The 15,569-nt window shown below is 41.4% G+C and overlaps 1 protein-coding gene across 2 annotated transcripts in view; it reads right to left on the bottom strand.

Annotated features, from left to right (window-relative positions):
- Positions 1-6,970: 6,970 nt before the first annotated feature.
- The window catches only part of cald1a (caldesmon 1a), a 68,477-nt gene continuing 59,878 nt past the window's right edge, over positions 6,971-15,569 (bottom strand). The window contains exons 13-14 of one of the 2 annotated variants that reach the window (XM_072454807.1): positions 13,538-13,574; positions 6,971-7,453 (exon numbers count right to left, since the gene is read on the bottom strand). In XM_072454807.1, coding sequence (XP_072310908.1) covers positions 7,440-7,453; positions 13,538-13,574 — 51 coding nt within the window. In that variant the 3' untranslated portion in view covers positions 6,971-7,439. Of the gene's footprint in view, positions 7,454-13,537; positions 13,575-15,488; positions 15,531-15,569 lie in introns of those variants that run through there. The other variant, XM_072454808.1, reaches the window with a different exon arrangement.

The raw sequence follows: 15,569 nt of genomic DNA on the forward strand, positions 1-15,569 counted from the left end.
GATTATGCAAATTTTTTGCGTTTTTAACGAGATCGTCTCCTCGAAGCCTCAAAAACACTTGATTCCAGGTTTGTGATGTCATAGGTGATGTCATAGGTGATGTCATAGGTGATGCCATAGGTGATGTCATAGGTGATGACGTGAAGTGAAGCTCTGAGATCTTCCGTTTTTAACTCCATAAATCATTATTAGACACGTTCTGGTTATTTCTGCCTCAAATCCCGATCATTACAACTGAGAGCAGACGTTAGCATGTCATTCCCTCTGCCGCCAGGAGATGGAGCTCTAACTCTGATTTTGAAATGGGAAACAACTGTGAAATAATGTTTGTTTTTCAAATCGTTTTCAGTTCTAAAACATGAGCTGCTACTGCAAATGTACTTAAGAGCACGTTTAAAGGCAAATAACAGCACAAAGGATGCATAATATGTGTCTACCATTTTTATTACCATTTTATTTTTATGATTTTTATGTTTCTTACACATGTGTTTGTAATTTTCCACGCTTAAAGCTTAAGAAATATGTTGCGTGGACATTTACTGTTGTATTTTCTCTGTGACGCTGTTTTACAAAGACTATTTTGAAAAAAGTGTGAAGTGTGAGTGTTGTGAAGCAAAATTTGCTTGACCGCTTCATCTTTGTGATGTATTTTATATTTTTAATATATAAAATAGATCACAAATATGAAGCGGTCAAGCACCATTCAGGTGTTTAAATGCACATGCTTGGCATAAAACAATAAGTGTGGATGTATTAAACTGATCAAACCTTTGAGGAAATTCATAATTTATCATAATAATAAGATTTGTCAGCTGTTGAAGAGACGTCGTATCGCGGAGGAGGAGGAGGATGTCCAGAATCAGGACTGTTCTGGAAGTTTCCTCCCGCTCGCTCCATGGCGTGCTGATCAGCTGCAAGAGCTCGTCCAGTTGCAAGAGCTCGATCAGCTGCAAGAGCTCGTCCAGTTGCAAGAGCTCGATCAGCTGCAAGAGCTCGATCAGCTGAAGAGCTCGTCCAGCGGCAAGAGCTCGACCAGCTGCAAGAGTTCGACCAGCTGCAAGAGCTCGATCAGCTGCAAGAGTTCGACCAGCTGCAAGAGCTCGATCAGCTGCAAGAGCTCGTCCAGCTGCAAGAGCTCGACCAGCTGCAAGAGTTCGACCAGCTGCAAGAGCTCGATCAGCTGCAAGAGCTCGTCCAGCTGCAAGAGCTCGACCAGCTGCAAGAGTTCGACCAGCTGCAAGAGCTCGATCAGCTGCAAGAGCTCGTCCAGCTGCAAGAGCTCGAGCAGCTGCAAGAGCTCGATCAGCTGCAAGAGCTCAATCAGCTGCAAGAGCTCGATCAGCTGCAGGAGCTCGTCCTAACCCGTTACTGCTCGACTCTCGACGTTTGCGCTGTTGAATCTCTGTAACGTTAGTGCTCAATGCAGTAAAACTCACTGGTAAAACTACTCGAACACGTAAATGTGTAAATATTCTTTGAGATACTGTACTTTCATAAGAGAAGTACATTTATTCTGTTCGTATCAGGGGTTTGATTGGTAAAATACAGATTTATAGTGTTTTTTTTTCTTACTGTGATACTGATGTTTAATTTACTGTCTTTTATTTGGACAATTCTTCTTGGTCTTCTGCTGCGTAGCGACATTCATTTCCCCAGTGGGATGTATAAAAGTAATTCTGATTCTGATTATACGGCTTTGGCAAACGTTCCAGATCGTAAAATGCAGATAAAAGGACAACATTTTACTGTGTGACCTTGACAAACTGATGATGTTGAAAGCGCGTGTTAATTCCAGACCGGCTCGACTAAAGTTCTTGATAAACATGTTCCCGTTGAGCACCGTGAAGTAAAAGGTCGTAATCATCCTCGGTTTAGCTCGGATATGGCTAACCGCTACGTGAAACTGGCGTGTAGCATAAAGCCAGACATTCTGACGATGCCTCTGAAGCTGAAGAATAACAATAAAGTCCCTAAATGAAAAATAGTTCAGGTGTCGAGCTCCTTCAAAGTAAGATGAAAACACTGGTGATTTAACAGACGAGACGGAAACGCTTTTATGACACGCAATTTCTCATTTTGTCCCTCAACAAAATCTGAATTCCAGAACCGTACTTTTTAAAAACAGTGGCAGATTTGATTGCGTCTCCACTGAACTGTTCTTTTAATTAGTTCTTGTTCACAAAAGCTCTTTCACAAATATGGAAATTTGCTGAAAGGTGATTGACTCAATTTCAATGCGACCTATTTTGGCAAAAGCATTGTAATGTCTAATCATAAGATAATATGAGGTTTCTCGCTTCATATAACGCTCTATGCTCCTCACAATCAGGTTCAAGAAAGCAACACCTCTTCATCCACACCGCAGACCACGATGAGCTTAAGCTAAAGTCGCTCTCATGTCACACGTGTCACAGGACACGGTGTGGAAATGTTTGGAACTAAAAATAAAAAAAATTACGCGTTTCCTCAAGGGTCCCACAAGACTCAGTTCTTGGGCCGCTTTTTTTTTTAATCATTTACATAAATCTTGATTAAAATATGACAGATCCAAACTTGCACTTGTATGTTGATGATACGGTCTCGTTCACTTCAGTATTTTACACTGAGCTTTAAGCTCAACCAGAGAGCATCTTTTATACTTTAAAACTGACCAAATAAATGACATTGTATTAGCAAAGGTAAACTCAAAAACAGGCCCTAATACCACTCAATTTAAGTGATACTGAATACAAATACCTTGGTATTTTAATTGATTACTCTTTGTATTTTAAACAACATATTCATAAATGTGTTCACAGATTAAAACTACAAGTTTTTACTTTAGTATAAAATCATGTTTGTCATTTGAAGCCTCTAAGAAGCTCATCACTTTTATGTGGGCGGTGAATGTGGGCGATGAATGTGGGCGATGAATGTGGGCGATGAATGTGGGCACTGCATTTCATCACAAACTGGAGCTCTCTGGCCCATCTCTGTGCTCTGCCTGGGTGGGCCGGCCCTCCTTGGCCCACCACAGATTGAAACTCTTTTAATTTACAAATCTAGTCTTGGATTAGTGCTGCCTTATCTCCAGCAGCTCAGAGAAGTGAGGAGCATCAGGAGCTGCAGCCTGCGCGCTCAGGACCTGCTACACCGTTCTCAGGACCTGCTCCTGCGCTCTCAGGACCTGCGCTCTCAGGCCCTGCTCTCTCTGGACCTGCTCCTGCGCTCTCAGGCCCTGCTCTCTCTCTGGAAAAAGGCTTTTAGATTCACTGCAGCGCAGTCTGGGGGTAGTTTAAATTAAACTAACTGGTTTTAATCTGCAAGTGTTTTATTTCACTTTATGCTGAGTTTATATGTGAAATGTTGTAGGTCGTTGTTGTGCTTCTGTGCTGCTGCCTCTTGCAAAAGAGATTTTTAATCTCAGTGAGTTTTTCAGACAGACATTCTGTATCTTTGTAGACATTCCTCTTCAGGGTTCAGGTGAGGAGAAGCAGAGGCCTATACTTTATTGCCCAGAAAGGCTCTGCTTATTCTTTCCAATCAAGACAAGGGTCAGATATTTAACATTCTTCTAGAGCCTTAGGTCACTTTACAGTTTCAGCAGAGCGCTTCATTAGCAGCACTCACATTCTCCAAAAGCCACATCAGTCCAAAGATTTGGGACAAAGAAGACAAGAGTGATGTTTTTGCACCACTAATATGAAAAGTTAATGGTGGATATAAGCAACGACTGAAAGAGTGATTTGATCGTGTATCTTGCATATTTTCCCTTAATGCATTGCGGTCGCCGGTCGTCTGGAGAGCACGATGGAAAACACGGGCTCTGACAGTGGCTGGAATTCTGTGGTGCCGGTCGGAGCATTAGTCGGCCTTAAATCAAATCCTGAAGAATGCGTCTCGGCAGCAGTGAGCGGCTTAGCGCCTCCTCCAGCGACACCAGCAGATATCAAATAAACACGTCGTAAAAGAGGATTACTCTGGGAACATGGCAACCAATTTAGGCTCAGGAGTGACGCTGGAGCGACAGTGGCGACTGTAGATTGTAGAAATCCCTTGAAATAGTTTGGGTGTTAAAGGGGCTTTCCTGGTGGTTTGTCTCCATGGAGGGTTAGTGAGTCTGGAGTGTTCCACAGTGTGGCATTAACTTTGCACTGGTTAAATTACACATGTTTTTGATGCTCAAAACGTGATTGAAGAACACGGATTCTAACTGAGAGCGGAGCGGCTCCTTTACAGAGGTCTCATTTAAAAAGCGTGCGTATACCGTATTTTCCGGAGTATTTTTTTCATAGTTTTGTCCGGGGTGCGCCTTATACTCCAGAGCGACTTATATGTGATATTATTTGTTATTTTCACACTGACAACCACAAGAGGGCGCTCTAGGCTCTACGCGACGCAGAAGAAGAATCTGCACTTCCTCTACCTCTGGAGTTTGTGGAGTTGTTTATAAGTGACACAGAGGAAGAAGAATTCAATGGATTTAGTGATTTAGTGATGCTTTATTTTAAACTGCATTTCAAGATGAAATGTCTGTTCTTGGTCTTGGATTTTATCAAATAAATTTCCCCCAAAAATGAGATTTATATATGTTGTTTTCTTCTCTATTGTGCATTTTTTGGATGGTGCGATTAATACTCCAGAAAATACGGTACATCATGCATAGATCTATTATATTATCGTTTACATACACAAATGTTGATGTGGAGGTACTTTCTTTTGGTGCTCTTCAGAATACAGTTACTTTATAAAATCAGAAGAAAACATTGTGGTATTTGGTCATGAAATTTAGGCTTCAAACATGATTGAATTAGTGAGGAAAATTGAAAAATGCAGCAATTATTGAGAGAAAGAATATCTGTAGAAGAGATAAATTACCGTATTTTCCAGACTATAAGTCGCACCTTTTTTCATAGTTTTGGCCGGGGTGCGACTTATACTTATATTTATACCTATATACTTATACTCCGGAGCGACTTATATATTATATTTTTTTCTTCTCTATTATGCATTTTCTGGCTGGTGCAACTTATACTCCGGAAAATACGTTACTCACAAATAAATTTCTGAATATGTATTTTCATAAAACACCTGTAGTCAGTAATAATGACATGAAACTAAAGGATTACCTCAATGTCTTTATTGCTATTTGTGAGTCAATGGTACAATGTTTAAAGACGTCGTCCGGTTGTCGAGTGGTTACCGTGACTACACTGTCACTGACTACACTGAGTGGGTGTGGCAATAGCTCTACACAACAGCAAGTGTCTGGTTAAACATACACGTAGAAAAAGAGAACAGCAATATGAAACTTCTGCGTAAAAAAAACCCCAAAAAACAAAGTCACATTAAATTACGTATAAATGTTTTGGTCCCGCCTCTTCGCGCCGCTAAAGGAATGTGTGATTGTCAAAGTGGAGAAATAACTAAAACATCAATTTGATGCCTGGCAAATTATTCACAGGTTTTTAAGAGAAATGTGCCGTGCGAAACATAAAATTGGAATGTTCTGGAAGTTTAAAGTATTAAAAAACACGTCTTCGAATGCCGAGCTGTCAAAAGAAATAACATAGTGGTAATACTTTTGTCCTGTCGGCTTGAGCACCTGGATTGGATTGATGTACTACGTCACCTTTCTGGTGGTGGTGGTGGTGGTGTTAAGCTCGTCTCTGTGGGTATGTAATGTGTGTTCTATGGTATAATATAAAACAAAGTAACATCTAGACCTTATTTAACGCCTTTGTGAGTCCCCGTGATCGTTAACTATGTATTTCCAGGGTGTTTGAAGTGTCCGTCGTCGCCCCCTGCCTCAGAACATTTGCCGACATCGACTCAAAGACAACTCTCCTGAGAAACCCTGGCTCTTTTTTCTATATTCGGCAATGTGACATATTTTTGTGATTATTCTCTTTTTATAATAAAGAAAGAAAGAAAGATTTGTTCTGACAATGTATTTTCACAAGGAGCCTGCAGGGGGAGCTCTATCGCCAACGTTACTTACTTCATCCTGCGTTATTACGTGCGTGCAGAGTTTGTTCTTCGTCAGCGCGGTCACGTGATTTTGCCGTACCGCGTCTCATCAGCCGATTTATACAGGTTTTGTCGCCGTCTTCACTGATAGAGGCAGAACGACAGCGCCATCTGCAGTCCTGACGGCGTCAGGACACTATAAATACGCCCCCCGTTGTCCCGGTTTATTGTCCTGCGGTCACGTTTTCCATATTCCATCCCGGTCCGATAATCACATGTTGTAAATCCGTCCGGTTCCGCTTTGCGCATCGGTTGTGGTCGGACTGCAGGTGGCGCCGCTGTCCCAAAGACAGCGACGAAACCCGTGCAAATCGGCGGACAAGACGGGGCCACGAGCGAAATCGCACGACATAGCTGAAGAAAAGAGTTTACAAACGGTTTAAAATTAATCATCAGACGACCAAACGGACCTCGTTGTGATTTCGCAGTCGTCGGGATCTGACCCGCGACTTCGCCCGGTTTAACGCAAAACAGCGTGCAGAACAAAGTAACAACGTCGCCGAGGAGACAAGCACCTGGCTAGTTGTAAAAAACATGATTGAAAGAAAAAAATGCAACTGATGATGAGGAAATGCATGTTAACGTAGCTTAGGGGCTAACGGGCTAGGGCTAACGGGCTAGCTTACGGGCTTAGGCGGTGATACATGTTTTTAATCTTTCGTACAATGTGCAGATTTGAAGCAGCAAAAGGCACGGCGTGTGCTCTGGTCTCAAAGAGGAATGTTTGAAGCTGGTAAAGTGATCGAACAAGTACAAAAAAAACAAAAATCGCTCGTAATAGAAAAAAAGTCACTCGATAAAAACATAAATAAAACTGTTGCAAAAGCTGATAAAAGTCATATTGGGCCTTACGCGCTTCGTAGCTCCGCCCCCAAAAGAACCGCCTTTGGGTCAAAAGAGTTTCTGAATATAAAAAAAAAGAAAAAAAAGGAAAATACTTTTGAGTACAAAGACGTTACGAGAGGATACATTTGGTAAAACATTGCGTGCGCTAACATATATTACTCAGACCACTGTTGTACTATAAAAAGTGAATTCAGCTAAACTCTAGAAGTGCTTACATTTCTGTCCTGAACGGGTGAACACTGGATAATATAAATAAATCAGAGATGGAACGTCACTGTCTCAGAGGGAAGAGCGCTCGTTTCTTTCTGAAGACGTTAAAGCCTGTAACTCTCTAGTCTGTCACTGAGGGCGATGACTATATTTATTAGTTTTGTTCCTGGCAGGATTTCTCTTTACGTAAGTCCAAATTTCACAGTTTTCACTTATTTTTCTTTGAGAAAAACCGTGACTGGTGGTGCAGAGGTCCAGAGCCGGGGCGGATGGTCCTCTGTCCTTCTGTTTTTGGGGGCGTCCCACTTTGGGATGGGGTCAATATAAAGGAAGAGTCTTGGATTGTCGTGGTCCCCAGGAGTTTCTTCAAGACATTAGTGTCCCATTCCTGGAGAGAGAGAGTCTAGATTAATACTTCATTGAATAAAAGCAGCCATTCCTGATTTACTTTGATTATTATTATTATTATTATTATTATATGCTAAGAAGGACACGTATTATGCACATGTCAGGTTCTAAAATGACCCATATCCACTTTTCAAAACATGTAAAGTACAATCTGCAGCTTGTTACGGTGAAATGTCAGTTCTGCCGTTTTCAACAGGAAGTACCGTATTTTCCGGAATATAAGTGGCACCTTTTTCATAGTTTTGGCCGGGACTTTTGCGACTTATACTCCAGAGCGACTTATATGTGATATTATTCTATTTTTTTCATACTGACAACTGCATTTCACATGTTGATTATTTTCACGCTGACAACCACAAGAGGGCGCTCTAGGCTCTAAGCGACGCAGAAGAAGAATCTGCACTTCCTCTACCTCTGGAGTTTGTAGAGTTGTTTAGAAGTGACACAGAGGAAGAAGAATTCAATGGATTTAGTGATTTGGGGTAATACTGATGCTTTGGTAAACTTGTTAGCATGTTCTTTATGCTATAGTTATTTGAATAACTGTTCATATGTTACGTTAACATACCAGACACTTACCACAGTTCTGTCTGTGCCTCATGTAGCTGAAGGTGTTAGCGTTAGCATACGTACACCTATTCACCATGTTCTCTCATCTGTTATTATTTTAAACTGCATTTCAAGATGAAATGTCTGTTCTTGGTCTTGGATTTTATCAAATACATTTCCCCAAAAAATGTGACTTATACTCCAGTGCGACTTTATGTGTTTTTTTCTTCTCTCTTATGCATTTTTTGGCTGCAACTTATACTCCGGAAAATACATTGACATATTACTTTTACTAAGACGTTTTACATCAATTTTGCAGTTTAAAATTAACAAAATGCAATACGTTGCTCTACTTATGTTCTAATTCAACACTAAGTACCTGAAAAAAGCACAACATATTCCCTTTAACGACAGAAAAGAAACAAAAAACAGAATTGTACATGAATTGTAGGTCACCAATCAGCACATTTTATTTCTTCGATTGAGCATTTTCGCTGCAGTGTTGTCCCAGATTTGAGCCCAAACCCTAAAGCTTTACCATCCTGTGAGTCAGACCCTGATGTTGTGCTAATCTCCAACAACACACCGGCTCTTAACGTCAGGGAGCAGTTTGCAGTTTGCAGTTTGGCCGTTTGGCTCCGGACGCGGCGAGCGACGAGCGGAAAATCTCTAATATGCGAGAGCCGCTCAAATGGCTGCAGAGCGGGTTTACCGAGGCCAAACCGGTGCGGGCCGGCCGGTATGTACGATGCACACACATATACGCCCGTCTGCAGGGCTCGCTTCACTCATATTCACGCTCCGCCGGGACCGAAAGCAGGATTCAGAAGCGCTCGGATCTCATTTAAAAGTATGAGGCAGGTAGCTGCGAGTGGCTCTTGGGGAGAAGAGCGGAGGATGATAAACTGTGAGGCTACACGGAGGTGAAAACAAGTCCTTCTAACTGCATTTGTGGGCCCAGACAGTCTTCTCTTCTTCTCTGGGCTGGGGACTCCGGAAGCGAAACGCCGAGTTGCCACGGACACAACACATTTGGTACTGAAACGTAATTAAAGGAGACGTATTCACAGTTTTTTTTGACATTGCCGTTCCTCTTGATCATGGAACTATGAACTAGGGACTGAGGACTCCTGCTGTGGACACAATGGAGAGATACCTCGGGAACATACTCTTGGCAGCGGCGGAAAAGGGCATCACAAAAACATGGATGACACAAATTGCACCGACAATAAAGGACTGGACAAACATCACTTTGGACGTTCAAAAAAATTAACTGAAAATGGACAAATTTGAGTTCTTTCTTTTCATTTCTTTTGTCACCTGTTGGATGTCTGCCTACTTTTGTTTTTGCACTCTCTCTGCTCATGTTCTTGTACAATTGCTGTCTTTTTTATGTTTGAATTTTTTTTTAACTCCCAAAAAAAAGGAAAAAAAAAGGAACATTTCTCATGCATTTCAATCATTTTTTAAAATCTTCAATGGCTTAATAATATCAGTAATTGACAGTAACCTGTAGAACTGATAAGCCCCGCCTCTTCACAGTGACGTTTCGCAGTGACAAGCAGCACATTGTCATTGACAGGGTTTTATTGTTGAACAGTGTATACATGACGTTTGAGAACCCTGCATGTGTCACTCGGAGTGTTCATTAAAAAAATAAAAAAATGCTGTACAGGGATGTGGGCGGGGATAGGGGGGTAGGTGAAAATCAGGACTTTTCTGAGCACTCAAGCCTCAAATGCAGGACAAAACAGGATGAACTCAAAAACATGCAGGAATGAATCGAAATACAACTTTGAGTGAAATAATGATGAGGAAATACTGTTGTGATATGGTTAAAAGCTCATTAAAGTGGATTTAGCAGAATACGTCCCCTTTAAACTACTTATTATCCTCTTTTTCATGTTAGATAATGATCAACACAAGAGTAGGGACAGTCCAAAGTATTGTTCAAGTACCGGAATGTTCCACAGTATGGCATTAAATGTCGCTATCGCCATGGAGATAAGCACATGACTCCACCAATGCTGACAGTTGTTTTTCAAGGTATTTTTGTGCAAGAAAAACAAAACGAATGCAAGGCCAAACTATAGAACATTTCATTAAATCTAAGACAATACTTAGAGTCAGTTGAACAAAATAGAAAATAATATAGAATATAGCCGCAAGCGGCAATGATCGGCCCTCGCCACGCCGCCGCCACACCGCCGCCACGCCGCAAGAGGAGGGGGCGCTAACGCGCCCCAATTGTCCTTTTATTACGCCTACTGCTGAATCTGTGACGCTGTCACATCTTCTCCCCTTTGTTTTACCATCAAAAAGCAATTTTATTTTGAATTCTTGGCAAAATGTGCGGCTTTGCCGCACAGACACCGTGACTCTTAGAATAAAAATGTGGATAACTTTTGATGGTCCACCCCTGAAGATGAGTCTCACCAAATTTCAGGTTAATAGGGCTGACGCCCTGGGAGGAGTTTGTGAAAGTCTAAAGTGTAAACATGTTCTGGCGATTTCCCCATTGGAATAACATGGAAGGTTTTGGTCATCGCTACGGCAAAGCCATAACAATTATGACATGGGTCTCATTGACTTTTTTGATGGGGATGCCAAAATTGAGTTGTGTGTCAAATTTCATATAATTTCGCAAAACTAAATATTTAACCCCCATATAAAATCTGTAGGGGGCACTGTGGCTCCAAATTAATTTAGTTCACTTCAAGTAGGTTTAGGGCAAAGAGTTTAACAACTGATTCTAATTTGACGCAATTCGGACTTTATCGGCGCAAACGGCAGAAATGTTAAATTTGGGAGATTTCTGAAATTCTAGCTACAGTTTGTGGCTTCGCCGCTCAGAGACCGTGACAGGTATCAATGTAATTTGGATAACTTTTGATGTCCCACTCCTCAGTAGCATTTTCACCAAATTTCAGCTTTTTAGGGCCAACGCCCTGGGAGGAGTTCGTAAAAGTACGACGTTTGGAAAAACTCCGAAGTCATGTTTAGCCATTTTTGAAGCAATATGGCCGACATTTGGTTGGGCGGACGGCGTTGCCGTAAAAATATTTTTTACTTCTCTTGTCACCATCTACCTCTGCGCCAAATTTCATGATTCTACGATCAGATTTTTTTTGGGTCATTTCCCACCTCTCAATGCATTTTTGGTACATTTGGGGGCGCTGACGCGCCAATTTTTTTAATTTTAGAAAAAGGAAATAGCCAGAATGTAGAGAGGCACGATTTTTAGAGGTGTGCTAATTTTTGTGACTTTTCGTCAATGTTCACTGGGTGAAAAATAGGGGGGTTGGTCCCGAGAAGAAGAAGAAGAAAGAAAGAAAGAAAGAATAATATTCCGATGCGAAAACAATGTTTCCCATTTTTCAAATATCATGAACTATACATTTTCGGAAAGCGCTCGCGCTTTCCTACCTCATGGTGTGGGTCCCTGGTCACTGACGGGTACTTTCGTTAATTTTGAGTGGGCTCCGCCCACTTTGTGTTTTTGGCCCTCTATACAGTAATAATGTTCAATTTTTGCATTACATGCTTATATGCACGGAACATGCAAGAGATGGGGAACGTATTCGTGAGCTACTTAGCGCAAATGAGTGCTTTATATTGGGATGACAACCGCTTCGCGGTCGTCATCCCAATGTAAAGTGCTCGTTTAGTGCGTACTTTTGCACGGGCTTCGCCCGTTTACAACGGTAATGTTCCATTTTCCTACTACTAATTAGTATGCACGGGGCGTGCGTGAGTGAAGGAGTGCGTTAGTGAGTGTTTGGAAGTGGGCGAGCGCTTCGCGCTCGATTTCGTGCGCACTTCGTGCGCACTTTCGCAGCCGTGCTTCGCACGGCCTTACGAGATTAATAGGCCTCTCGCCAGCTTGTGGCGCTCGGGCCTAAAAATAGTATATATATAAAAAAAGAAGAAAAATGGAAAAAAAGACAAAACAAACAAATAAAGAATAAAAATGAATACAATAAATATAAACAAAATAAACATAAATAAAATGAATAACAAATATAACAAATACAATACAAATTAAATAAGTAAAGATAAAATAAAATAAAATCCATCATTTCTTAAAAAAATAATTGATAATTTGGTCTATTACTAATATCTGAAAAACACCATTTACTCCTTTCTTAAAAAAATCATAGCTGACATATTAAGCGCAAACAAAAATTCCCAAAAAACAATACAGGATTACTCAAACAACTCAAGTACTTAAGGTCATAAAAGTCAATGCACAAGTACTAATATTATCTAAAAATGACAACTTACATGTCACTGCATCACTGCTGAGTTATTAACAGTAACAGCGATGGGACAAGCGCTCCTGAAACAGTTTTTACTGTTCATCTTTTCCATTTTCACCCCGCTCTCCTTCACGCCTGGGAAAACCCTCAGTCTGGTTCAGAATCCAATTAGACCACGAGTAAATGCCTGAAGTTATGTTCTATTGTCAACACGTGAACTCCGAAATGACCCGACGCCTGCTCCTAAAAATATCACTGTAAAACTGCAAGTGAATAACTGGCTAGACTGAACATTCGGAGTGATTATCGACACTGGGAACGCCACGTTTCTGGTGGCATAAAAGGGACAACTGTCAATCATTTTGGCCCCGATCTGGATAGCAGTTGGTTGCCACGGGCGCCGGCATTATCTGTGGCCTTCTTTCAGGCTGTGTAATATAATCATTCTTTTTAGTATATCACTGTTTGACAGACAGATTGACCAACCAGAGAGAGTGATAAATAATATGGCGGTGTACGAGGAGGACGAAGAAAGCAGCACAGATTTCTGCAGAATTGACAAAAAGGATCAACTAAAGCCGCACGTATGCACAGTATTCCAGGTAAATTCAGTCACATATTGTGTTCTGAAGAGATTCAGAGGAGCTGGACAAAGAGCTGGACATAGATATGGACATAAATATTAGTTATAGAGATGGACATAGAGATGGTTTAACCTGTGCCAAATCTGTGTAAAATCTGCTTCCGAAACTGTCATGAACTCCAACAGAGTGAGAGCCTGCTCGTCGCTGCCTCCAGTGGAAGCATAAGAAATGACAGAACACAGCGTGGCCAGAGCCAGGACCGGACGACAGCCCCGGATTCTGTCGACAAATGACATTACACTCTGACCGCACGCCAGTCTGTCCCGCACAGAACCGAGAACACCATCTGACCACGATCTGACCACGATCTGACCACGTTTGAGCAGCATTTCAGCCACAATTGAGCCGCGTTTGAGCCGCATTTCAGCCACAATTGAGCCGCGTTTGAGCCGCATTTCAGCCGCAATTGAGCCGCAATTGAGCCGCATTTGAGCCGCGTTTGAGCCGCGTTTGAGCCGCGTTTGAGCCGCGTTTGAGCCGCATTTGAGCCGCATTTGAACCGCATTTCAGCCACAAATGAGCCGTATTTGAGCCGCATTTGAACCGCATTTCAGCCACAAATGAGCCGTATTTGAGCCGCATTTGAACCGCATTTGAGCCGCCGTGACTTACCATTGGCGAAGGACTTGCTCTCCCCTCTGCCGCTCTCCTGCAAGAACGAAAAGAACATGAATAATAATCATAAATCAACACAGTGTGAAAGAAAGTGACACTCGCTTTTAACAACTGTCCAAATAGATGAGACGCAAAACAACATGGAGAATATCGCAAATGTTGTTTTGGAGATATGTCAAACTAGAACATTGATTGTCTAGCGTTAACATTTTTTAAAAAGCCTAAAAAAAATCTGAATAAATATTCTAAAGACAGAGTTTCTCTAGTTTGGCTAAAGAAACGACAACATAATCTCTTCTTTACTGTTGGAAGGTCTCAAAGTGGTCAAAACTGGGACATGTCTTGAATAACACTGGGACAAATCAATGGTTTTGGACACATCTGCCGGGACATGGGACACGGGGCTCAAAAGTGGGACCGCCCCGGGTACAAGGGAACGTCTGGTCCCCCTAATCGAGAGTGTCATCTGTTCAAAGGCGACGCGGAGTACTCCAGCTGATGATGGTTATCGAGCAGTGAAAGTGAGAGTCCTTCTTGTAAATGCACTGTTGTTCTTCCATTAGCTCTGTCAGAGGAGTCAAGAGTGCGGTGGTTGTCATAGCGACGCGCCAAACAAAGCCAGTGACAGTCGAGTGGCGACGAGGAGCCGTTTGCAGAAAGCCTTTTGTGCCATGTTCAGTTCATTTTGTATTTTCAGAAACAAAAGAGACTCGCAAAAACAGATATCGCTGTTTTACCAAAAAGGTTATTTATTTTTGTTCTACTGCAGTAAAAAAAAAAAAAAGTACATCTTATTGAAATCTTTCATGGCACTGGACCTAATACTATTTTTCAAGTCAAATATTTTTTGCACATTGCAGAAGCATTTAAAGTATTCACAATAAAATCTTGACTCAACAATGGTTTAAAGGAGACATTTTGTGCCTTCTTTTGGTCGTTTATTATGTGACATATGTAGATCATCATTTCACTTCCTGTTCATAAGCCTCTTCCTCTTCATGGGGACAGCTGTCATTTACGTTTTTACTTTTGAAAACATTTTAGAACTCTCAAAGTCTCACTCTGAGTCTCAATTTTTCAAATAATCACAGGTAAGTACAGGGATGTGGGCGGGGATAGGGGATAGGTGAGAACAGGACTTTTCTGAGCAACTTTAAATTCCCGAAACACGCAGGAATCAATAAAAATACAATGTAGAATAAACTAATGATACGATAACATTTCTATGGTAACATTAAAAGCTCATTAAAGTTGTTTTAGCAATAGCACGTCCCCTTTAAAGGTGCAACGCCATTACAAACACATTAGTCACTGTGACATTTTGTGCCTTCTTTTGGGCATTTATGTGACATGTGTAGATCATCATTTCACTTCCTGTTCATAAGCCCCGCCTCTTCATGGGGACAGCTGTCATTTACGTTTTTACTTTTGAAAACATTTTAGAACTCTCAAAGTCTCACTCTGAGTCTTAATTTTTCAAATAATCACAGGTAAGTACAGGGATGTGGGCGGGGATAGGGGATAAGTGCGAACAGGACTTTTCTGAGCAACTCAAAATTCCCGAAACACGCAGGAATCAATAAAAATACAATGTTGAGTAAACTAATGATACAGATTTTTTTTTTATGGTAACGTTAAAAGCTCATTAGAGTTGATTTAGCATTAACACGTCACCTTTAAAGGTGCAACGCCATTACAAACACATTAGTCACTGTTTTGAGTCCGCAGCAGCTGTGGAAATATGGAAATAGTTGTAGTTTTGCAGATATATAAGTGCTATAAGTTATTGTTGTTGAAACGATGATCTCTTTTGCAGAGCTGGCGGCGAAGCGAGGCCAAAGACAAACACGGCGACCGAGCGTGAGCAAAGCAAAGTCGACTGTAAAAACTCCCCAAGAAACAAACAGATCAGGCCAAAAGCACATTCAGCTCCGAAGCGGCATTTTTACCTCTCGTTTTTCCAGATTTGACGTCAACTTAGCTACAAGTTCTTCAAAAGACAAACACAGAACATAAACAGACTGTTATT

This window comes from Eucyclogobius newberryi, unplaced genomic scaffold (genome assembly GCF_026437365.1).
Source record: "Eucyclogobius newberryi isolate DKJ021-1_F unplaced genomic scaffold, fEucNew1.0.hap1 SCAF_2, whole genome shotgun sequence".
NCBI lineage: Eukaryota > Metazoa > Chordata > Actinopteri > Gobiiformes > Gobiidae > Eucyclogobius > Eucyclogobius newberryi.